General features: G+C 34.8%; 3 protein-coding genes across 3 annotated transcripts; all 3 read right to left on the bottom strand.

The window, feature by feature from the left end:
• Positions 1-8,973: 8,973 nt before the first annotated feature.
• Positions 8,974-21,721, bottom strand: LOC145613084 (isocitrate dehydrogenase [NADP]-like). Its single transcript, XM_081668139.1, has 15 exons — positions 21,439-21,721; positions 21,307-21,350; positions 21,047-21,156; positions 18,422-18,459; positions 13,866-13,943; positions 12,492-12,545; positions 12,306-12,407; positions 12,079-12,167; positions 11,868-11,971; positions 11,701-11,769; positions 11,498-11,613; positions 10,653-10,687; positions 10,428-10,570; positions 9,432-9,554; positions 8,974-9,232 (listed from the first exon to the last, which is right to left on the bottom strand). The coding sequence occupies exons 1-15, from the start codon at positions 21,665-21,667 to the stop codon at positions 9,142-9,144; spliced, it is 1,425 nt and encodes a 474-aa protein (XP_081524265.1). The 5' UTR covers positions 21,668-21,721; the 3' UTR covers positions 8,974-9,141.
• A 101-nt stretch (positions 21,722-21,822) lies between these two features.
• On the bottom strand, positions 21,823-22,782 carry LOC145613862 (uncharacterized). Its single transcript, XM_081668903.1, has one exon. The coding sequence runs from the start codon at positions 22,780-22,782 to the stop codon at positions 21,823-21,825; it is 960 nt and encodes a 319-aa protein (XP_081525029.1).
• A 141-nt stretch (positions 22,783-22,923) lies between these two features.
• LOC145613861 (putative mitochondrial protein AtMg00310) lies at positions 22,924-23,376 on the bottom strand. Its single transcript, XM_081668902.1, has one exon. It carries the CDS (start codon positions 23,374-23,376, stop codon positions 22,924-22,926), a length of 453 nt encoding a protein of 150 aa, XP_081525028.1.
• Between the last annotated feature and the right edge of the window lie 2,931 nt (positions 23,377-26,307).

Here is a 26,307-nt window from a genome sequence, read left to right as displayed (position 1 = left end):
CATCATACCCCACTTTGATTTTTGTATTTACCATTAATGAATCAATCTTCAATATCTTATTTTTGAAGAAGGAGAAGTGTTATAAATCACTTAACTACTTTGTCATATATAAATATACATGTTGTCTTGGTTCGTAGTTCTGTTTCGAAGTATATTAATCTTCTTCATTTCCTTAAGGTTTGTCCTACGTCTTATTTTCAATATAATAAGAGTTGCGTTGGATATGTAGATTGGTAGATTTATTATTTAATATGTGATGCGACTATTTTATATGTGAATGATCAACTTATTTAGTTAGTTAATGTCTTGAGAGATCGATGATACATAAATCAGCGAGACAGCGATCATGTCTATATAATGAGATGAATGATATATTAAAAATGGCTCACAAATATTGTATCACTGTTTATGACAATACTGAAAAGATATATCAAACTTTACAATAAATATATTTTAATGGTCAAAAGTATGTAAACTTTCCAAGTCAAATATAACAAATAATAATATTGGATGGGTCTTAGCTCTTATGCTTTCAAGTAACCATTCTACGTTATCCTCGTTCAGTCATTCTATTTTAGTAACATATTGACACATAATTTGTATGGAAAATTTAAAAGTTTGATAGTATATTATGGGTCATTAAATTGAAAAATATCATCATATACTTGTAAGATTTTGATTAATTCATCTCACTAAGGTCCACCTTGATTGGATCATCCTAAATGAGTTGAAATTGAGTTAGAGTTCATTCCATTCATTTTATTGTTTGATTCAAATTCTTAATTATAGAACCTCATGCCAAAGGATTTCTGCATCTACGTCAGCCTCTTAAAATTCCATATTCATTTTACCCCTAATATTCACAATTCATCATTTCATTAATAAAAATTGAAAATCATACTAACAATAAATCAAAAACTTTAGTTGCTTAGGGTCTGATCACTTCAAAATAATTTTAGTTCAGTTTAGTTTAAGTTTAGCTCCTAATTTCCTTCTCTCATAAAATATTCATTTCAGCTCATTTCAGTTCAGTCCAACTCTAATCAATTCAGCTCATTTCAGTCCAGCTCCAATCAGTTAAGTCAGTTCAGTAAATGTGAATAGACTCTTAGAACTCATACCTTCCTTATATGAGATTTCATTCTAATCCTTTCCCATCTAATGAACCAAGCGCCCCCCCTTAATAATGTACTACTTCTTCCGTTCTAGTAGTAGTAGTATTGCAATAAGGATGGAATTGCGCATCCCAAAGCACGTTTTATCTGTTAAATATTTATAATCATATATGAATAAAAATCATAAAAAGTTGATATTGTGAAAGTATTTTACGAGACGAATCTAACAAGACCCCCACATGACTGTATTTTACTTAATGTATAAAATATAATATGTTGTCATACAAGAGTGATTAATATTACAAAAGTTCAATTGTTGCAATATTATTAGAACAGAGAAATAAATTAAAGTATATAATTATTAATTTTTTTTTACATATATTTAAAACATGTTTTACACATGAATTAATTAATTAGCTAGTTAATTCTATACTATTGCAATCAACATGACTTGAATAAAATACATACTCTCTCCTTATTTTATTACTTGTTCCACTTTTTTCTTGCGGCCATATATATTTTATGACTTGCTTTATTTCCTTTTTTGGAATCTTTGACCAATATTTTACTATATTCCTCCCCATTAATGGTCTCCTCATATTATATTTTAATGTTTTTCATATTCTCTCCCATCTCCACTTTATACACTTTCTTACATACTCTTTTCTGATTTTTTATTTTCAACCAAGCCAACTTCCATTATAAAATAAGAGGAAATTCCAGTTAATATAGAGTATTTTCTATTATTTCTCATAAAATTCCGTGTCCGAATACATGGAGCAAGTAATAAAATACATATGAAGTAACTTACTAACTTGAGCAAAATGTGCTTAGAATACTTGGTTATATAGTTTTAGCTTAAGGGTTTGTTCCGATTTATTCAAAATAATTGAACTGAACTGATTGGGGCGAACTAAACTGAAATGAAGTGAATAGAGCTGAAATAAATTATTTATGAGAGAAGAAATTAGGAACTAAATTGAAGTAAACTGAACTAATTGGATCTTAACTGAACTGAACTGAACTAAACTGAACTGTTGAAGCTTAACTAAACTGAATTGAACTGAAATTAAGCCGAATTGAACATAACCCTTAAGTTTAAGTTTACACGAAAAATTGTAAAAAAAAAGGACAGAAAACTTTTGGTTCACTATTTTTATTATTCCAAAACTACCCTTTTCTCTCACCTCAAGCATCACAATCTTTTTATACACAAGTGCATGCCAACGGCTTTCTTTTCTAACAGCTCACCTCATGTCACTCAACTCCACTTTTGGATATGTCCATGTGCTCACTTCTCTGTTTTATGTCTCTTTTTACCATTTTGCCCTCACATTGTGGCCCCCGGTTTTAATTGGCTAAACTAAAGTTTGTTTATATTCTCATTTTTATTTTCATTTCATTTTTTTTTTTTGGTTGGGAAATACAGCGCATGACCACGTGATTATGGGAATCGTATGTCTGATTTAAGAGGGCGTGTTTGTGTCTGGGATTGTGTTCTTTTCTATTCTCGTGCACTACAGCAAACTCTTTTATTTATTTATTTATTTTATTTTTTTTTATTTTTTTTTTTATTATTTTTTTTGCCTTTTATTCCTACGTGTTACGTGAAGAACAAGAGTATTCCATTTAGTAACCTTTTTTTTTGTCCTTTAATTATTCCTTTTTTTTTTATTGTGGTGAATTTGTCCTCGGTTATGCCATTCATTCTTCTTAGAAGCTTGTTGTTTTGGTTGACATTATTTATGTACATGCTGATGAATTATACGGAGTAGTATCATACTACTGCCTATGATTGTATTACTGGATCATGCATGTGATTTTCCATTTATTTACGATCGAGTATATTTTTTTTTGAAGAAATTTACGAGTATATATACTGCATGCATCAGTAATAACCTAGTTTGCTCGGGAAGATATAGTATAATGAACATACAATACATACGAGTACACTATTATGTAAAAAAAAAAAAAGTCTATGCATATAGATAAAGTTTATGTTGGGTAAAATAGAAATAGCATTGTCATAATTAGTTAATTGCAGCATGAAACGTGTTCGGCAAAATTTAGGTGTGAAGGTAGCTGTAGTTGTAGCTGTGAGCCTGTGAAGGTGGTTGTTAGTTGTGTAAGTAGCCGTTAGCTATCAATAAGTTGGTAGCTGTAAAGATAGATAATTTAGGTATAAGTATTCGGTAAAGTAGCAGTTGACTAGTTTTTACATATAAAAATCAATATATTATTTTTAAAATTATAGATTAATTTTTCAACAGGTACCTCAAAAGCTACCTGAACTTTAATAGCTAATATTTCTAACTTTTCATAGAATCTACCTCCACTATTAAAAGCTACCCTAATCACTAATTTGCCAAACACTCACATAAAAGCTACCTCCACCATTAAAAGCTACTTAAAAGCTAGCGCGAACAAGTGTATTGTTACAAAATACAAAGTATATTTTAGGACTAATTACCATTAAAAAAAAACCTTTAAGGCCAAATACTTTATATGATCATTTCAGTTGAAATAAAATTCTGTTGGTTGTAAATATGAAAGTCGAAAGAATCATTTTTTGTTAAATTGACAGTCTGAAAATACTCCACTGCATTACAAAAGCTTTTCCATGATACAAAAGTAAACATTTAGGTCCCATTTGGTTTAATGCAAAACAATATATTTTTAATAAAAAAAGTTTTTATATAAAAATAAATATTTCAAAGAAAAATCACAATATCAAAGGGAAGTGGAACCTAACTATCCAGAATTAATCCCCGAATTTGAATTAGGTCAACGGTAAATTGGGCAGAATACCAAAAAAAAAAAAGTTTTCCTTTAGAAACTATAAAGAGACTAAGGCTCTGTTCTGTTCACCTTATTTTCACTTATTTCAGGAAAAATAAGTTCAGATAATTTCTTATCAGGGTTAATAAGTTCAGATAAGATAAATTCAGGAAAAATAAGTTTAGATAATTTCAGATAAGGGTTAATCAGGCTACCCAAGTTCAATTTATAACTAAAATAAGTTCAAATAAAAATCAGGTGAATAGAACGCACCCTAAAAGTAGGATCGAAGTGAAATTGTGAGGATAGATATAAAAGGAAGTAGGGAAAAGAAAAGAAAATTTGGCTTCGCTGATTTTGTACAATAAAAGAAACTATTTTTCCCTATATACTATAGTTTTATATTCTCTCTTCAAAAACCATAAAATTTTCTCTGTTCTCACTCTTCAAACTTAGCCAGCATATTAAAACATAGGGGCTGTCATCAATTTTTATTGATAGTAAGCCCAAATTCTTCTTTAACTTAATGTTTTTAGCCAATAAAGATCATGATCAGTGTGGTGATTATAGTCAGTCCATCCATGTAGGGCTTAATATTATTTGTTTTTTTTTTTAGTGTGTGCAGGGTTACAAATTTGGTAGATTTATCTTGTAAATTTGTGGAATTGCGGGTCTGTTGGTATAGGGTACAGATTCAGAAGACTCGCCTTGCAAATTTGCATATCTTGATGACCAATCAAGTTTTATCACTTTTGCGACTATACATTAATGGAGTTCCGTCAAGAACGATACAAAGATATCTAAAATTATTAAGGAGTAGTTTAGAAGCGATGCCATTACTTTAGTGGTGATTAATTCTTATATTGAGAGTTTAGATTTCTTAAGGAATGATTGTAAATGCCGAATAACTATTATTATTATTATTATTTAATCACCCCTCCTTTTAACGTTCAAAAAAATAGGATATACTACGTAGTTTTCTACTCGTTAACAAAACAAACAAAATAAAGGGGAAAAAAATTTAAAAATATCAACATGTTTTGTTAAATTACTCCCTCCGTCCCAAAAAGAACGACCCATTTGGGTTGATTACGCGAGTATTAAGGAAGTTAAGTAAAAAGAAGTAAAAGTATATTGGAAAGATAAATTTACATGGGGCTTGTAAAAAAATAGAGAGAGAAAGTAATAAAATAACATGGAAAATCAAATTTTTATATGGGGAAGCTAATTTTGCACAAATATTGTAGCAAATTGGTGGATGTTTTAATGCAAATGGGTCATTCTTTTTGGGACAAAATTTTGACTAAATGAGTCGTTCTTTTTGGGATGGAGGGAGTAAATTCTCAATGTATTACTCCCTCCAGCGGTCCGGCCTCCAATATCTAAGCAATGTTGTAGTTGTCAAGGTCTACATCGTGCTGATTTTCATTTTCTTTATTTTTGTAAACTCTGCTTTATTATACAAATTACTATGTATGTCAATACAACTAATGTCAGCAAAAATATATTAATAAAAATAAAAAAAAAATTTCTTGAAAGATGCATGGAGTTGCTAGTAATATAGTTTTTAATCCTGACCTTTCTTCAAGCGATTTCCAAATATAAATTAATTTCTCACGTTTATACATATATACATATATTTATATATACATACATACATACATATATACATACATATACATATATGTATGTATATATATATATATATATATATATACATACATACATATATAAATGACATTAGCGGTTTTATTATTTGAAAAACCACGCTAATGTCATTAGTGGTTCAATCAATAAAACAATGCTTATATAAAATAAAGTCATAGCTTAATTCATTTAATTAGAGGTTCTTCAAGATATAGAACCGCTAATGCCATTAGAGCTAGAGGTTTTATATGAACCACTAACGCTATTAGAGCTAGAGGTTTTATATGAATCACTAACGCTATCAGACGATGTTATATGTATGTAATTGCTATTGGTAATAGTGATTTTATTCAAGATAAATCTCCATCGCCATTAACGGTTTTATACTTGCAAGGATTATAATAAAAATAAAGCTAAAAACCGAGTCCACTTAAACCCTATGCACGGAATTAGTTTTAAACCAAAGCACATGTCATGCATAAAGAATTGATTTATGAATTATGATATAGCATTATTGATTCGGGGAGATAGCTCCCTTTGTTCAAATGAAAAATGTTAAAACTAAATTCAGACATCCCACATTTTTGGCGAAGAGAATATAAACTTGAAAATAATTAGTGTATATTGTATAGAACCCTAAAAGATTCATTAGACAATTTAATCCAATGTCATTATTAAGCTACCTCTGTGTGAGAAAACTCATGACACATTGACTTAATTTTTGTCTTCTTTATTCAAGGCTCGAAAAGAGATGCTACCTAATTGCAACAGAAATTATGTACTAATTAGACATGAACATGATCAATCCAATGAAAAAGCATGTTTATCCCATTAACCAAGTGATAACAATACCATAATTAAGTGGCCCCATCTGCTAATTTGAGGTCAAATGCATGTATCATTCAACTAAACCAAAGTTCACTCAAACAAAAATCATTTCATTCAACGAACATAATGTTGCAATAACACCAATTTAAGGTTTGTCATTACAAGTTAGATTTTGGTAATCAAACATGTATTTTCTTTTTTTTTTTTTTTCAAAATCTGTGCTTTTGAATGGTAAGATACTCTCCTGATTTCTAAAGTTTTTGTAAAATCTTCATATTTGTTTATCTCCCCATTTTCTCTACTTCATTTCGTACTACATCTACAAAATTAGTAATTAGGTTACAAATTAAGAAATATGTCATACTCGTGACTATCTTATTATAAAAGATGAATAAAATCTTTCAGAAAGCGATGGGATATGTTACATATGTGTTACAATACAGAAAATAATATGTGCCTTCTAAAATTAATTCTTTAAATTACAAGGTAATTAAAATTGAACGACAGTGTAACATTTTTTTCAATCTCTACCACCGTTACGTTAAAACTAATCTTCTTATTAGATTTGAAAAAAAAAAATAATGGAGTCTACCTCACATGAATTAAGTGTAAAATTAATCCGTATATGAAGTTACAAAAAGATCGTTTTGAAATTACCCAAAAATATAATATAAAGATTACTTATAAATTGAGGAAGTAAGCTTTTCACACATTACATACTCAGTAGGTAATAAGGGGGCTGCTTATACCAAGCTTACCTTGAGGTTGGGGGTTCAATCCCTACTAGAGGCATTTTGAGGGTAGGATCCCTTACCCTTTCACCCTCACTTTCAAAGTGTCTAATCCGCAAATATCGGATCAAAAAAACCGTGAGGGTCGAGATTCGGTTGTCCTTCTCCTTACCATTAAAAAAAATAAGGGGGCTGCTTTTTTATTCTTTCTTTCTTTTTCTTTTTTTTTTTTAAATTTGTGCAGTACAAGGCAAATATAGCCATTATTTAATAGAGTATTTATATTATTATTATCAAAATAAAAAACCTACAAAGTCAATCAATTTACAAGAAATTGGTGGGGAGCTGAGATACAATCTGAGCCCCCACCCCTCTAGCCGCTATAGCGAACCCGATCCTGCTGAAAATGTGAGCAGCTGCACGAGCACCAATATCCTGTGATTTAGCGAACGCCTGAACCCGTTTCAGCAACGCAATATCATCTTTCTCTAATTCCCCCACGAGGAAAAGGTAAAAGGAAAAAAAACCATAGCCAATAGCCCTGCAACGCGCCCCATAATGTCCTGCTTCTGCTGAGCTGCCGCCAACACAACACAACCAGGAATGAAGTCAGACAACCCCGATAGTGTCAAAGGTGAAGACCCCGTCAAGTCAACACATACATCAAGGCCTCTAACCCAGGAATAAAGCAACACAATATATATTTATTATTATTATTTCTATTTTGGAGACAAGAATACAACGGTCTGATTGAGTAAAGTCTAATATGAAAAGGGGAAAACAGTTGGCAAGAATAAGAGCTGGGAGGCGGCAGAATGCAGATTGCTTAGCATGCAGATTGCTTAGCATGCAGATTACATATCGAGTAAACAAACAATCGGACAACGGAATGTTCAGCAAACTCAGAGGAATATAACTCAAAACTGTATTACTCCGTACTGTATTAGAAAACACATTCCCACCTTTTTTGTTTGCTTTCTTTGACATTGGATACCTTAACTAATTAAATAAATCAAATAAAACTGGCATTTCTGGCAACATGAACAAAGGAAGCCAATTCCAAAATACAATTCTACATAACTATTTTAGTCACCAAAATACAGAGTATTACGTAGAAGAAATGTAAGTAGAAAATGAGGTTGCTAATCATATATATATATATATATATATATTTTCCTCCAAGTAATACTTGGTCTAGCAGTAAGATTTCGTTTGCTCTTTCCCCACACTCTCAAAGGGCTTTACCTGCTAACTTCACCTGGGTTGACAATTGCTAGGCTCAGTTTCGGTTACGGCTTTTTACTTGATGTCCTTTTGTAACATGAATGCTGCCCTCAATGGGTTCATTACTGCTCTTACGTTTCCTGCTGGACGGGATGGTTGTACACCACCACCATTTTGGTTGTCTAGTCTCCATTGGATTGGCTTATCCCATATGTAACTGGAAAATTGGTTAAAGTTGATAATGATATTCTGGGTTCATTTTTTATCTTCCAGAATTACCACATTCCATATTGTGCATCGCTTCGTATCCAACTATTGGGAATTGTAGGTAATAATCTGGTTCTTGTCAATGCCGTTCAATCGTAATCTAGTTCTTATCAATGTTATTCAACAGTATCGATCAAGTTCCCTGAAAGATATGAAGTATAGCTTAAGCAGTTAGACCTTAGGTGTTTTTGTTACTTATGTTCCCATTCTTTGAGAGCCCAATATGATTGAACTATGCATGAATACCCTTCCCTCGTGTTTTTGACTCAAGCAAGTAGAAATGATATTCTCCAAAGATGAATTACACTAGGTCTATACTAGGAATCTAATATAAAGTTCTCTCTACATTTTATGTTGGCTTTCAGCCAATCAGAAGATAGATGAGAGAAGAGGATGACTAAACCAAAATTATAATTTTTTTTTGGAGAAAACCAAAATTATAATTCACATTATGACAGCATGTTGCAATTAAATGTTTTCACAAAGAACCATAATCTGATCAGCTATGGCCTCATTGCATGAGCGGCTACACACAACCAAAAATGCACTATCTAATGTGATGATACTCCAATATTTGCAACAAGATTCTGCGCTACTGCATCAATGAAGTCTTCAGTATTCAGGTAGTTTTCTCTAGTAACCCTGCACAAAGAATGGCACGAGCTAGTGAGCTGACTAGTCTAAAGAGAAGGTAAACAGCCACTAGTGGCTCCAAATTATGGAAGGTTTAGCACTTAGCAGACATTGCACCATGTAGGAAAGCATGTACAAGAAGTTGCAGGAAAAACGAACTTCAGCAGAGAACATAACAGGAATTAGATGGACATAATTCAGCACTTACTTTGGCCCATGAGCCAGCAAAGCCAGATCTTTGGTCATTTTCCCTGATTCAACGGTCTCTATGCATGCCCTTTCCAATTTTTGAACAAAGTCCAGCAAATTCTGATTTTCATCAAGCTTTGCTCTGTAAAGAGAATGCAAAAGAATATAAATGTAAAATTAAAATTACTAATTGTTCTACCTATTGCCCTCAAGCCTTTTCAAATTCCAAGTTGTACCCTTCATGTTGTCTAAATTGTATCCTCACCATTAACCTTCTGTAAAGCTAGTTGTTAGATTTGGTTTTATTTGGAAAAAGGCTGCCAAGGCTTTTTAACCATAACAGCACCACCACCCAATGAACTTAATCTCTAAACATCACCCAGCACTAGTTCTTTCATCTTCAACACCCCACCCTCAGCCTCTCATTCTTCCGTCATCTTGCCCCTCATTTTCTCTCCCTTTAACCCTTTCTTCTACAACAGCAGCTCCTTTCCTTACCTCTATTCCATCCGTTGAAAATAGCAATCTCCTGCCTTTCCCGATCTCCAAAACTGATTCCCCTACTTTACCCATTCTCCATTGAATCAAATGCCCCTTCCTTTCCCCCATTCCCATCTACTTGATTGCGGGAAAATTTGTACAACAGTTAAGGGCATGCCCGCATCGGTTAGTAATGTAGATCCTAGATCGTCAAAAAGTGATTGGAAACAAGGAGAGAGAGAGATTTAGAGAGGTCGGTGGAGAGAGATGGGAAAAGATGAAAAGGAAGGATTGGTAATCATCAAAGGAGGGGGCGGTGGTTGGGTTCAATTGGTGGTGTTGATTTAAAAACAGAGTTTTTTTTTAAAATGAAGCACAATTTAAAACACCCCAAGGGTAAAACATAGATATAGTGAAATTTAAGGCTACAACTTAGAAGTCAAATGCTCCCTTTTGAATGCTAGACTAACTCGTATGAGTTTGAAATCTTTGAACATATTTTACTAGGAAATATAGCTGAGGAAACATAGCTTACCTATGCTCTAGTCCACGTGTCCAAGCAAATATAGAAGCAATACTATTAGTGCTTGTTTCTTGACCTTTCTGATGCAGCCGGAAGTGTCGTGTTACGGTCCCATGAGCAGCCTCTGCTTCTAAAGTTTTACCATCAGAAGACAGCTGCAATGTGGCCATGAAAAATAATTGTCAAACAGGATACATGGTACATACAGAACATAAAAATGGTCAACATTTTACCAACCAGTACAGATGTCATTAAACCCAAAGACCCGAAACCTGCAAACAGGTAAAAATGAAGCCAATCAAATTATCTAGAAATTGATTTGGTGAAAGATCACATCTTATTAACAACTCAAATGGAATTCCAAGATTACTAACAGCAACTAATATCCACAAAAACTCAAAGCCCTCCATACATTAAAAATATGTATGAATAAAAACAATTAAAATCATTCTACTGTTAGGTGACGTTAATACGATTGCCATAAAGCCAGGGGCTCGGAGTTGGTTACAGATAAAACTCAGTTGTTCAGCTAAAATCTCACAATTAAAGAACCCAATTCTTACTCCAATCCAATACACTTTTGTAGCAAGTAACTTGTAACTTTTTTAGCATGCTGTCTATTGTGTGTGTGTGTGTGTGTGTGTGAGAGAGAGAGAGAGAGAGAGAGGGGGGGGGACTTTTCAAAGAAATGCTAATAAAAAGGTCTACACTACAAGGAGTTTGTACTTGTACCCTATGGTTCAGTGTTTCCTAATTCACTAATGAACTGCAATCCAAATAAAGACAATTTAATACGTGTGAGGCACATTTTTGGCTTAACTTAACAAAACTAGGTAGCAAACTGTGGTCCTGTACCCCAATTTCCAACATTGAGTTAGGTACACTGCTAAGGTTTCAGGAGTTCAGCTTCTAGATTACACTTATAAGGTTATATTAACATCTATAAATATTCAGCGAAGCCACTCAAGCAAATCATGAGGCTAGACAAAGAGCTGCTTGTTTCTTGATGAAATCTTGATTATCAGATATCCCGCGAGACCATTTAGGTCATAAGAAATCTACCTCACATACAGGATACTCACCTTGTGCAAGTAAATCACTCTGGACATCTCCATCATAGTTCTTACATGCCCAAACATATCCACCTTCACTTTTTAATGCATAAGCAACCATATCATCAATCAGGCGATGCTCATACCTGGATGAGAAATACTTATGCTTTAACGGACATCAAGACAAATTAAAAAATCAAAACAATTAACAATCATTGCATACTCCAACTAACCATATCGAGTGTTCTTCAAATTTCAGCTTCCACTTCTCTTCATATACCTCCTGAAATATATCTTTAAACCTGTTAAAAGTCCAAAAAGTTAAGAAATATTTCATTACACAATGTTTAGATCAATATTTATAAATACAAGAAGAAAAGGTATGTATGCTATTTTTTACCTTCCATCATACTTTTTGAGAATAGTATTTTTGGTACTTAAGTAAAGTGGCCACTTCTTTGCAAAGGCCAACGCCATTGATGAATCAGCAAAAGCTCGAATTGACTGAAAAACCAAAAATAAGAAAACAACAAAGGAGAAAGTGTTAAACGTAACTTGTAGAACTGCATTCTTTCTGTGTGCAACGTAAAGCCTAGAGAAATAAGACATACCGAATCAATGTTATACATTGCCAATGCGACTCCAGGCCCTTTAAAGTCGTGCACATCAAGTTCCACATTATTCTTTCCATCCTCTGGGACTGCATGATATTACAATCCACTTATCAAGGATTATAGTATATTCAGTAGACAGTGATTCACCTGTGCTGCTTTCCTATTGAGAATTGACTATAGAATGCAGACACAATTAAAGAGAAGACAGGGGTCTAAATTCATACCAAATACTAATTTAAGCTTTCCAGGGCCTGGGATGAGTGTATCAGTGGCTCGATATTGATCACCAAAAGCATGTCTGCCAATACAAATGGGTTTTGTCCAGCCTGCAAAACAAGCCAAAGAACATGACAATGTTATGATTCAAAAGAGCATGAGGTAAGAACGATTTGGAAGGCAAATAAACATACCAGAAACAATCCTCGGAATGTTCTTACACAAGATTGGCTCACGGAAAACAGTCCCTACAAAAAGTATGGTTAGTAATGCCTTAAAAACCAATCATATGCCAAAGAAATGTACAAACAAGAGCGGTTAAATAAGGAAACTGGGGGTGTAGAGAGAAAGAAGAAAAGGATCAGGAAAGAAAGAAAAAGGGGGAAAAGAGGAAACTGGGGGTGTAGAGAGAAGGGAAGAGAGAAAGAAGAAAAGGATCAGGAAAGAAAGAAAAATAGGGAAAAGGGAGCTCCCCCATGAGGCCCAATAAATAAGCTGAGTCTGACTACTGCCTTGCCAAGCACCAACTCACTAACAAATCAGTTTCAGATTTGCCACCTAGGGTGCCGGGGAAGTTTTCAGAGAGGTAGCCAAAACAGGGAACTTTGGCAAACATGATTGGAAAAACAAGAGAAGCAGTCAAGGAAAGTGGAATGTAGTTTTAAGAAAAATCTAAAAATACTATTAGTGAAATATAAATCAATATACTGTATGTAAATAATAATTAATGTTCTAAGTACTAAACATTGACCAAAATAGGTAGACTTGTAACATTTATCTAGAACAGACCTAGCAATCCTGACCCGACCCGTAACCCGAAGTTGACTCGAAATCATTGATCCGTACTAACCCGACCCGAATGGAGTTGACCCGAACATGACCCGATGACCCGACCCGAAATGACCCGAAACCCGAAGTGACCCGACCCAATTTCAACCCGAATTGATTGACCCGAATCAACCCAACCCGAATTGACCCGAATAATAAGTGAATAGGATGAAATGATGAATTACTTGTTTTAGGGCTTCTTTCTTTTCTAAGTAATAGGTACTCACGATTTTTTTTTCAATTTTTTTTAACCATTTTACTTTATTTTTCCAACTATTTTTTTAAGTGAATTTATTTTGGTGACCCGACACAAACTTGACCCGAATTGACCCAACTCGAAATTGACCCTAAATATTGACCCAACCCGAACAGACTTGACCCGAACTTGACACGAAGTGCTGACCCGAAACCCGAATCGACTCGAAACCGACCCAAACATTTGCTGACCCGAACTTGACCCGACCTGAATTGACCCGACCCGAACCAGACCCGAATGACCAGTTTGCCAGGTCAAGGAAAACATATCACAAAAAAGACAAATGTTGCAACAAACAACAGACAACAAAGCATGTTTTACATCAACAAAATTTTTCATCTACTCAAAACTAGGAGGCATATGAGAGTATTTGACATAGGAGGCAATAGCAAAAGTCAAACTCAAAATCTACATTGCAACAGAACAAGGCCTAGTTGCAGCATATCTACGTAGCAGAAATTTAGTAATAAATTTGATTACTGACCATCCAATATGTTTCTGATTGTGCCATTGGGACTTCTCCACATGGACTTCAGCCCAAATTCTTTGACCCTGGTTTCATCTGCAAGCCAAATTGGTTAGATAATTTGGAAGTAAGGTTTTCTCTCATATCAATCATATTTATTTTGCCCTTTGGCAGAGCAGAAATGTGACTTCCTCTAAAATTGGAAAAAATAATTAAAAAAAAAAAATGTAACACAAGCCCTCCCACCTCCCAGTTTCTCCTCCAACTAATAATAAAAGCACCAAAAAAAAAAAACCAAATATTCTTCTAAAGCCAATTAAGAGCTTGTTAAAAAACAACCATCATAAATCTGGGATCAAGCAGTACAAAATCATGTACAAACAAAATTAAGTTAACCAAAAGGAGAACACACGAGGCATTGAGGCATGACTTGCTGTGAAGCAATTGGATCCTACAGCCTAGGTGAAAGGCTCTTAAGAGACTAAATTTAGATATGATTGATTTTAGCCTTTTAGTGTACAAATTGAAATAAATGCAATGACTTTTTCTGAATTTATTAATTTGTTGTCCCAAAATATAGTAGCTTCTCCTTGAGATTCTGTAATGAATAGCAGCAAGCCACTTGTCCTTCACTTGCAGGCTGTGCAGGCACCAAAAGAGACAAACCCAAAGAAACCATAAGAGACAAGGGCTGAGCCACTACCAGAAAAGCAGGAAGCACCAGACCAAGCAACCACTTTGAGGGTTGCAGGCAACAACTAATTTGGCAGCCAGGGAAAGAGACAAGCAGTAGTAAATGTAGCAATTAAGGCATGTACTTGTATAGCCAGTAAACAATCAAGGGTAGTAATTTAATAGGAACTTAAGGATAAAGTTTGGGCATTGAGCAATTTGTAATTGAGCACTTGGAGAGTTGTGGCCTAAAGCCATTGTTTTGGATACTTTGTATCATTCCTTAGTTGATCATCAATCAAAAGCTTGTCTTTCCCTCAATTTACTTTGAGTTTCATTCTTTTAATATCTTAGATAGTCTGGTTCATTGCAGATTCTCATAGGTCTGAAAAGACTTTTCCTTAGCCATATAGCCTCATAAACAATTGAACATCTACAATATCTTCTACATGTGACATAAATTACGTAACCTCATCCTAATTCACATTATCTGTGAAGATAGAAAGATGGCTTCCATAGTTCCATGTAAGATTTGCAAGCGAACTAAGGATCTAGAGAGACTTTATATAAAAAAGAACAAAAAAGCAAATTTGGGAAAGATGCTGGATGTTTTAGTGTTTCAAAAAAAACAAAGCATCTAAAGTGATCTTAATGTTTAGAGTTAATGAGAAACTTTGACAACGTATATTTTAGTGTCCCCATGAAATAGCATAAAATTATCTAACCTCCCACCAATGAGAGTAAATTAAGATAAGTTGTTGGAATTATACATTACTTGTATTTGAAAAGTACAAACAAACTAACCCAATAAGAAAAACCTAAATCCTTGTGGAAAAGGCTAAAATAGAATATGAAGGGTAGATGCTATAGTGTTAGTCCAGAGGTTTAAGAGCTTTAAAATGAACTTTAAACCGAGAAACTTGCTTTTAGTGAAGATGCATCATTAAATTAGAATGCAAATTAAGAAAATAGGAGATAATTACTACTATTGCTAAAATAAGACAGCTTCTCATCTTCTATACAACATGAAAGAGAAGTCAAATCAGCTCATACACCAATCCACCTTAAAATTCTCCAGGTAAAACATTACACAATCATCATCGCTAGAGACTCAAAATGCAACTAATTCAATAGGGATGCAGTCCATTTTGTACAAGCCACCCTTGTTATAAAGCAAAAGAATCAAATATGTACAAATCATGTCACTTACTCCATCCGACTATAAGTATATGCCTAGTGCATTTTACACAATATATAGTATTTGGTTAAGTAGAGTTGGTCAAAAGATAAATAATAGGACGTATATTATGAATGATAAAATGACGTAACAAGATGAAATAAGGGGCACCAACAAAGGAAAATAAAGCATATACATAGGGTCAAGAAGTGGGGGGAGGAATAATTTATACTGAATTTACAATCTTCAAAGATATAGAGCTACCATGAAAGAATATGTAAGAACGAATGGGAAAAGCAAAATTGGAATCATATAATAGTACTCATAAGAAAGCCATAGGAGTCGAATGAATTTTGAAAGCAAAGTTTGATCCATTTTAAATATTATATATATATATATATATATATATATATATATATATATATATATATATATATATACATATATATATATATATATATATATATATATATACACATATACATATACATATATATATATATATATGTATATACATATGTATATGTATATATATATATGTATATACATATGTATATGTATATATATATATATATATATATATATTTTATATATAGGAGTAATATAAAAAAGGAAAAATTGTAGCATAAGGTTATACTCCAATAATCTGAAGTCGATTGTCATAAGAAATTGTCTACAGAAAAGACACCATTTGGGTTGTTTGAAGCTTCTAAAAGTACATCAATAAAACGTGAATTGAACACTATTTGATGGATACATGTACAGCAAATCTCTATGAAGTTAAGGTGAAGGGAAAAAAAATCTAGGTAACAAAAGTCAAGATCATTATATATATTCTAAAGCAGACTGCAAAATGATTATTTTCAGCAAATTCTTCGTAAATACTCTATAAATACCGATAAGTGATACAATTAATATTTTGATGATCTCACGGTAAATGATGTAATGATTACAGATCCTGGTAACAACACTAACTACTGATAGGAATGGAAAAGGGATCTCAAAGTGCAAATGGTACTTACCTATACATTTCTTCAAGGTGGGAGGGATATTGAAAACATTTCATTTATAGGTGAAGAATAGAAATCCCATTTTCACTTTAGTAAAAAGTCCTATAATGAAAGAACAACTAAAGACAAATTAGAGATCATAAGGAGCATGATTGGCAGTTTGGAGCAAATTGAAACAGCAAGGGGAAAAAAAAAAAAAACACAGAGGAAAAGTGGGAATAACGAGGATAAAATGGGTTAATTAACCAAGAATGGCCATGGCCAATAAAGCCAGGGATAGGAATTGAATATTAGTAGTACCCACTATGCGGCAATTAGGGATTTATCGAATTCAGGCAATTGATTTAGGGTTCCAAATTCAAGCAAGTTCACATAAGTAATTGAAGGTTTTATCAAATTCTAGACTTTTAGCTCATATCATTTCTTCCTATATGGCAGATGGGATGCTACATCTCACTCTTCATCTAGAGTGTCTATGTGTGCTTGGGCCAGTTAGAACCACAACACAAGGGTTATTTTTTTCTCTTTCTTTGTATTGTTTATAGGAAAAGCAACAAATTATTAAAAGCACTTAAGATGGACAATTGCAATTTCTTTATAACTCGACTCCAAGTTAATGAGATGTTGAGTTGATGAGATGTTGTAAATGAAATCTAAGAGCGATTGTTAGCTTGGTTATAAAAATTTTGTAATTCACCTACTTGGATCTGTCATCTTTGATCAACTTCAAATTACTTGAAGTGACGCTGTAATGTAGCTCCAGAAGACTTGTACCATAGTTCATCTTCTTATGTATTGATATTTCTGTAGTTAGTTCTATTGAATTCTTGAATCATGTGCATTCATGAAAGAATGTGGAGAAAGAAAGCGATTTTTACAGAATTTGAAAAATAACAAATTTCATAAAGAAAAAAAAAAAAAAAATTCTCCACTCTTTTATAATTGTAGTATTTGGAGTTTCACGCTTGCCAATGCACAACTATGACCAATAACATTACGATTATCTTTCCGTAAAATTATTGATAATTTGAAAGTATATATCAACTACAATTGCTCTTACTTATAAATCAGATAAGATGGCCAATGAGGAGTGTGATTGGTGTAAAAGTCCAAAAGCTGCAATTACTAGAGAACGAAGGAAGTATTGTTATTTTCAAGAAAGTGATGTAACAAAATATTCTCGAGTAGAAGTGCTAAAGGGCATATATTAATGACTATAATTTTACAAGCATCCAATCATAATTTGTTTGTGAATTTCTTATCTTTATATTTCTGTAGTTGGTATGTTCATAGGGGAGGTATCCTGAACTTCTTCAAGTCCCTACCTTTATACCAATGAAGCTCCAAAGAAACCTTTAATAAATGTCTTAGTAGTATGCATTTTGATAAAAGAAGTGTCGTAGCTTCCTAGAAAAGAATCTATGGACCATCAACATGTAACTGCTCATAGTTCAAGCATACAACATTACAACTAGATCCAAACATGATTGCTTCAAACATGGAATAATCAATATACTACTTACATAGTTAAATGACACAGGAAGTGAACGCTTTGATTGCATGAAACAAGGAAAACCATTTAAACAAGCTGTAGTAACACTGAAATTAATAATCAATCTTACTGAAATACAATTATCACATATCTTATCACAAATATACAGCCCAGAGTGACATGTCCTTGCGACAGAAAAATCAAAAGCCATGAGAAAACTAACCAGGAGTTATTGTAGCACATTTAATTGCAACATTATACCTGCACACATAAAATTGTCATTGGGGTACACATGAGCAGCCTTTCACACAGACCTTGAGATATGTATAAGATTAACCTCAACCTCCTATATATATACAAAAAGTGTTTAAAATATTTAGAAAATAACCATGTCAAAGAACAGTAAACTTAGCCCTAAATCTCGAAACAATTTATCAACAAAAATTAGCTGATTGAAATCTGATTTCAAGCCGAGGAAAGTCAACTTTAAATGACCAGAACTTAATCATAATATCATAAATTTGATGTCGATTAATAGTGGAGCATTAAATGGAGCATGACTAGTATAACTAGCATTATTTCTAACATTTCCAGAAGGCTAATTAATAATAATTACACATCTTTTGGTGGCACATTCACCTTTAACCTCCCTCTTTGCATTGTGGACATTAGGCCCCGTTCTCTTCACCTTAATTTTTGGTTACTGAACTGAAATTATTTTTGCTGAACTGAAATTATTTTTTACTGAACTGAAATTAATTTTACTGAACTGAAATTATTTTTTTACTGATTTTCTATTATAATTCTTCTTTAAGAAAACTGAATTTTACTTAACTTATTTTTACTGAACTAAAATTATTTTAACTGAAATTGATTTTACTGAACTGAACTTATTTTTATTTAATATTATTTTTTTAAGGTGAAGAGAACAGGGCCTTACTCTATATCTGTTGCACGAAAGTATATATCTCTAATCCCAGAATAATATTCCACACTTGTCCTTAGGGCTGGCAATCCAATCCGGATCCGACCCTACTCTGCCCCGATCCGAGGTAAATAATCCGCCCCGAGTCCGAGAAAAAAGTAATCCGAGTTCGACTCCATTAAAATAATCCGACTCCGAGTCGGACGGAGTCGGATCCTACAAAAAATCCGAGAAAAAAATCCAACTCCGACAAATATCCGACTTTGACGGATTATCCGACTCCGACTCCAATAGATAGTGGATTTTTGTGTGGGTCATGGTAGCATTGAGTGTGGGATGCAAAGGCCCAAATAGCCCAACATCTCAAAGTATATTGAATAATGAAAAAAAACTCGGAGTTGGGTCGAATCGGAGTCGGAGGTCGGATATTGAAGTCGGAGTCGGAGTCGGATTTAACCTCCGAATTCCTGTTGGATCGGAGTCGGATTTAGCATAATCCGCTCCGAGAGTCTGACCCGTTGCCATCCCTACTTGTCCTGCATCACCCTCCCCCCCCCCCCCCCCTTCTCTGAGTAGGTGAGATGTGTCATGGTCGAAAAAACGAGTCCCGTAAAAGTTCTTCTGTGAGGTCCAACCATTAGCATATATCATATATCAGTTAGTCGTTGTTCACTTCACCTTAAAAAGTATTATTCAGTAAAAATAAGTTATTATATGTAAATAATAATAATAATAATAAGAAAAAAAATCAGTTTGACTATTAAAAATAAGTTTAAATCAGTAGAAAATAGATTCAATCAGAAGAATCAGTAGCTTCATAAATCAAAATACATAAATGATTCAGAAAAATTCAGCTTCAATCAAACATAAAAAGGCCCTATTTTGGTAATTTGATGGTAGCTAATTGATATAGCTCATTGTATTAGTTGATTTGAATAGCTGATTGTATTAGTTGGTTTGACTAGCTAGTTATAATTAGCCGATTGTGTAAAAGTGTTTGGTAAATAGCTGTTAAATGTTAGCTGTTTTAGTGTATTTAAGAGACAAAAAGCTAATTTTTCAATAAGCTAATTTTTAAAAGATCTTATAATGAGCTTTTTCTAAAAGAGTTTTTTAAGCTCAAAAAGCTTTTTTAATAAGCTATTTACCAAACACCCAAATTAGCTTTTTTAATTTGTCAAACATCTAACTGGGCAAAATAAGCTAAAAGCTCTTTAAAAAGCTCTTTACCAAACAAGGCCAAAGTCAAAACAAAAATAATAAAATCAGTTGCAAACAATATTTGATAGTTTAATCTAGTTTAACACATAAAAACAATTTAAGTTCAAAATAAATGAAGTGAAGTGAACAAGGCCTTAATAGGATTATGTCAATGTACATTTTGTCTTACCACTTCCCATATCGAACAAGTCAAATTTAGCACAAAACACAGATTTTCAAAGTCAAAAGCATGTTCAGCAATGGTTTGACTATTCAGGTACAAAATGATGTCTTAATTAGTCTTATCAGAATCTTCTTAATCTTTCTGTTTCTATAGGCATGATTATATTCTCGAACTTCTTTCTTATGCTACATCATTTAACATGAATATCTTATTTGACATACCAATAGCAACAAGGCCAACAACACTCTATAAACTAGTTTATTATGAAATATATGAACTAAAAACAATTTTATTTCATAATAATAGGATTATTTCAATGTACATTTTTTCTGAGTCAAATTTAGCACAAAACACAAATTTCTAAAGTCAGAAGCATGTTCAGCAATGGCTTCAAGTCATTCAACCTAATGGTGTAAAGTGAGGGGGTATTGTAATTACACCCAAGCAGCAACATCAGTCAAAACCATACAAGTAACATATACATCCTGGACATTAAAAAACTCGAGATTGCGAGAATTACAACAACAATGGCCACATACTTGAGGGTCGCTTCTGCACTTTCCACAGTGACCTTATCATCCGTTGCGTCGCGATTAAGAATTCCCAGATCATAGTATTTAATATCCAAATCCACAAATGGAAAAATAAGCTGTTCATTGAAATACAATTCTAAGATTATACATGAACGAAAAAATGAACCGAAAAAAGTGCGAAAGTCAATTCAATAACAACGTAAACAAAACGAAACTGCCAGCAAAATCATATATCCGTAAGAAGACAGCAAATTGAGATTTCATACCTTATCTTTGATCAATTTCCATATAATTCTCGTCATTTCATCACCTGAAATTCAATCAAAATAACAAGTATCATCAAGTAATCATTATCTACAATTACAAAACATGATTGAAAAAAAAATAAATAAAATTACCATCCATTTCAACAATAGGGTTCTGAACTTTGATACGTTCGACAGGGGTGGCAGCCATAGCCGAAGAAGAAAAGCAGCGAAGGGAAGAGAAATTGAAGCGTCGAAAATGGAGGTTTTTGGAAGTGATTACTTTGTTGAATAAATTGGAATTGGAAGAAGAAGAGTGAAAAATAGAAGACGATTGCAGAAACGCCGTGCCAGGGGTGGCGCTAATTCGAAGTCGAAGCATTTTAGTCGGCTGGAAATACGATGGTAAAAAAGCAGGAGAGATAAACTAAGGTGGGTGAGTAGCGAGACGAGGCTGGCCTTGGGTTCTTACAAATCTTTTTATTTATTTATTTTTTTTTTGACAGCTGGGAAACAAGAGAAACCTAACTACTAAATCTAGCCCTGTTTCCTGGCCTGCATAGCCAGATCATGGGCTGTAGAAGTAGCAGTCCTAGGAACATAACAACAACAAAAATAGGAGAGGTTTGAGCAAATGTTTTGGATATCCGACGCCAAGCTCTGCAGTTCTTTAGGTGCTTGTGAAGGTTTCCTGATAACTTCGACACAGAGTTTGTTGTCCGTTTTGATTTCGATTTGGTTGTAATGCAGGCTTGCTCTACTTATTCCTTCTTTAATCGCTAGTAGCTCACTCTGCAAGGCCGACCCACTTACCACCCGCTTACATCCTTTCTGAGTCCGGGAACCATCCCTTGTGATGACCCACCCAATTCCTGCTGAGTCAAGCCTCCCCGATGCCTTTTTCCATGCCCCATCAACCTTAACCAATGCAACCTCCTGGTGGATGGGCGTGCCTCGATGCCAGTAATTTAGCTCTCCATTATCCTGCTCCAGGGGGTCGTGGTTGTCTTTGACCAGGACTTTCTTCCTTGCTTCACTTGATAATATTTCCATTGCATCTCCTATCAGACTCACGATCCGATCAGGTGAAGCTCTGTCCTTTTTGAAAAGGACTTCATTCCTGTGTTTCCATACACACCATACGGTGGCCAGGAAGCTTTCCGGGAAGTGTGGGATATCATCCTTTCTTTTGAAAGCATAGGTTAGGTAGTTTTTCATCCACGCACCCACTCCGATTAGCTCCTTATCAATCCTGATTCCCAGACTACTACAAGCCCAAATCCTCTTAACTGTCTCACAATCTCTGAAGAGGTGATCTGATGTTTCATGCTCTTTGTCACACAGAACGCATTTCGTGGGGACACCTATTCCTCTTTTAGCAAGCTCTGCGCTACAGCTGATCGCATTGTTCATGATTTTCCATCCTAACAGTAACCATTTTGGCGGGACTCCTAGTTTCCAGTAAGTTTTCCAGAACCAGACATCTCCCCCTTCCATGTGCTGCCCCTGTAGCCATCTGTATCCCGACTTAACTGTGTAACCTCCATTGTGTGTTTCCCCCCAGAGAATCTTGTCTTCCAAGCCCGACGCCGGGGAAATGGAAAGGATTTGATTCACTGTCTCAGCACGAAAGAGTCTCTAGATAATCCCAATCTTCCATTCTCCTCTCTCAGAAATTAGGTCAGAGACTTTGTTGAAAGTTCTCATGTCTGCCTCAGAAACGTTTGGTTTCATATGTACAGATCCAGCTTTTGTCCACCTGTGATCTTCAAGCCTCACTCTGTTACCCTTCCCTATTTTGTACCAGAAGCCCTCCCTCATGAGAATTGCTGTTTTTGTCATTCCTCTAAACGCCCAGGAGCATGTACTTGGAACCCTATTCTCCACTCCTCTTTCTATTGGTGAACCTCCATATCTTCCTGTGAGGAGTCTTCCTACTAGGCTGCTCCTGTTGTTATGTACCCTCCATGCTTGTTTAAGGATCATAGCCTGGTTAAGCCTCAATACATTCCTCAATCCTAAGCCCCCCTCCACCTTATGCTTTTCCAGCACCTCCCTTCGCTTCCAGTATATTGGCCTTTTATCCTTCATCCCCGCCCAGAAGAATTTCAAACACAGTGATCCAATTTTGCTCAGAATTTTTTTAGGTAGCAAGAAAATGGTCAAGATATGACATAGCGTGGCGACTAAGACTGAGTTGACCAGTAATAACCTTCCCGCTTGGGATAACGATGTGAACTTCCACGAGAGTAATTTCTTTGAGATTTTTCTACCAATTGATCAAACTGGGAAAGGTTCCTGCCATCCACATCCATCGGGCAACCCAGATATGTTCCAAAAGAGCTTTTGCTCGACATGCCAAGTGATTTCCTAAAAATCTTCACAAAGGTTGATGGCGTATTTGGGCTGAACATAACAAAGGATTTTTTTGCACTAACTATTTCACCTGAGATCTCGCAGAACTCGTCCAGAGCGCATTTTAATTCTCCACATACTTCTAAACTTAGCTTGAAGAACATCAAGGCGTCATCTGCGAAAAAAAGATGAGAAATAGTTGGACACTTCCTGCCAGCCTTGATTCCACTAATCCTTCCCTACTGCTGGAGCCAGGATAGCCTTCGGGAAAGGACTTCCATGCAAAGGATGAATAAGTAAGGAGATAAAGGATCTCCCTGCCGCAAGCCTGCATTTGGAGTGAACCACTCAGACTGATCACCATTCACCAGGACTGCGTAACTAACAGTTGTAATACACTATTCTATCCACTTTATCCATTTCTCTGGGAACATCATGGTTTTTAGAACATCAATGATAAAGCCCCAGCTCACCCTATCATACGCTTTGTTGAGATCCACCTTCATTACTCCTGCAAAATTCCCATCCTTCTTTTTCCTTCCTTTCACAAAGTGAATTAATTCATGTCCTATTAGTGCACTATCGCTCATCAACCTTCCTGGAACAAACGCATTCTGATTTTCTCCTACTAAATCCTGCAAAATCGGCTTCAATCTATTAACTAAGCACTTCGCAATCACCTTGTAGACTGTGTTGCACAACCCAATTGGTCTGAACAAATCCACTTTCTTAGCATTCTCCTCTTTTGGGATTAGACATATAAACGTCTTATTCCATTCTTTTAGAATATATCCCTCAGAGAAGAAGCTATTCACCGCCTGAAATAAATCTTCCCCCATAATATCCCAGCATTTCTGGAAAAGTACTGGAGGGCATCCATCCGGACCTGGGGCTTTCAAAGGTTTCATACCAAACGCTGCCTTCTTTACCTCCTCTCTTGAAAAGTCTCTGTTCAGGTGGCCAATATGCGAATCTGACAGTTGAGGAAGGTGACGGAGCCATTCTCCAGATAATGCATTTAATCCCTCCAATGACCTTGACTCCTCCATTTCATCCTTACAGTAGATGGTTTTAAAGAACCTAACAAACTCCTGTTTAATCTGATCAGGATCAGAACACCAATTATCATCATCAAGCTGCAGCACTCTTATTTCATTCTTCAATTTCCTTCCCTTGACAGCCCTAAAAAAAAAAGAAGTTGGTTTATCTCCTAGGTTTTCCCATTTCCCCTGAGCTCTTTGTTTCCAGAAAGAATTTTTAATCTTCACCTCTTCCTTAAAATGTCTTCTCAAATCCTTCTCCCGAATGCATTCCTCCTCTATCATGTCCGATTCTTGTAATTTTGCCAAAGAGTCATTTATCTTTTCCCAGTTCACTTTGCGTTCATCCCTGAAGTTCAAACACCAGGATTTCAAGCTTCGCCTCGTTGCTTTAATTTTTTGTTGAAGGCAGTACATCCTCGATCCTCTTGCTTCTTCCTTCCAGGCCTCAGTAACTAATTGATATGCTTCAATGTAGTTTAATGCCCAGGCTTCCACTCTATATGGCCTATTCTTACGTTCCAGTTTCCTTGGCAGAGAATCAAATAGGATCGGTCCATGATCAGAGACAAAGAAAGGAAAGTTCCATACTAACGCTTCCGAGTAAAGGTCTTTAAAGGACAAGTTACAATAGGCCCGATCTAACCTTTCCATAATTATTTTGAGGTTTCGGATATTCGGTATCCGAGAGCGTAAGGATCTTGTTCCCTTCACCTTATTTGTCATCGATAGTACAAAATTTTATATGTGTGACTATCCATTATAGGGGTTATGTCGTTAGTGTAATAGGGGTTACGTCGTTAGTGTTATAAGGGTTACTGGGTCGGAGTTACTTCTTCAGTGTTATAGGGTTACTCGATCAGTGTTATAGGGGTTACTCGATCAATATTATAGAGATTACTTGGTCAGTGTTCCAAAGTTAGGGGTTTCCAAAAGCCTAGCCCTATTTTGACTCCACCACAGATCAGCTTCTTCCCTCAAGTAATACACAGCATTATTAACCTTTAATTCTTCAAGACAGTTAATGACATCAAACAGCTTGTCAAATTCCCTTATCCAATTCTCCAAACTAGCAGGATCCTCCTTCCCAAGGTAAGTGGGTGGCTTTGCAGCTGCCACCCTCTTAAAAACTTCCCCAAACTGATCCAAGTCGTTACTTGACTCACAAGTTGGCTCATGTTCTCAGCAATGGTAGTTAGCCTCCTAAGAGTAGCGCTCATTTTGGAACCAGTGCGTCTACTATTTCCGGCTCACAAAGACATCCTGAATAACTTTGAACAACAAATACACATTTTATTATATAAAGAAAATTCCATAGAATTCTTATTAATAATTGAAACTTCATACTTAGCCACATAGGCTTATTAAAACAAATAATCTTGTCACTAAGAATTCATAAGGGCCACTATTTGGCTTACAAAACAAAACAACGTAACTTGCTACTAATAGAAGAAACCAATCAATTGTTATTCTGAAGTTCTACTCTTGGTCTTAGCTTGCTGGATCATCTTTTCTGGCCACGTCACCTGTGTTTCCCGTGGAAAGTTGAGGGGAATCAGGATCTAAAAGTTTAGCCATGTGGGTTGGATTTTGGTTAGGTTCAAGCAAAAAGGTGGGATTATATTCA

Source organism: Chenopodium album, chromosome 25 (assembly GCF_948465745.1).
Source record: "Chenopodium album chromosome 25, dcCheAlbu1.1, whole genome shotgun sequence".
Classification (NCBI taxonomy): domain Eukaryota; kingdom Viridiplantae; phylum Streptophyta; class Magnoliopsida; order Caryophyllales; family Amaranthaceae; genus Chenopodium; species Chenopodium album.
This window is presented reverse-complemented; position numbering and strand designations above follow the sequence as displayed.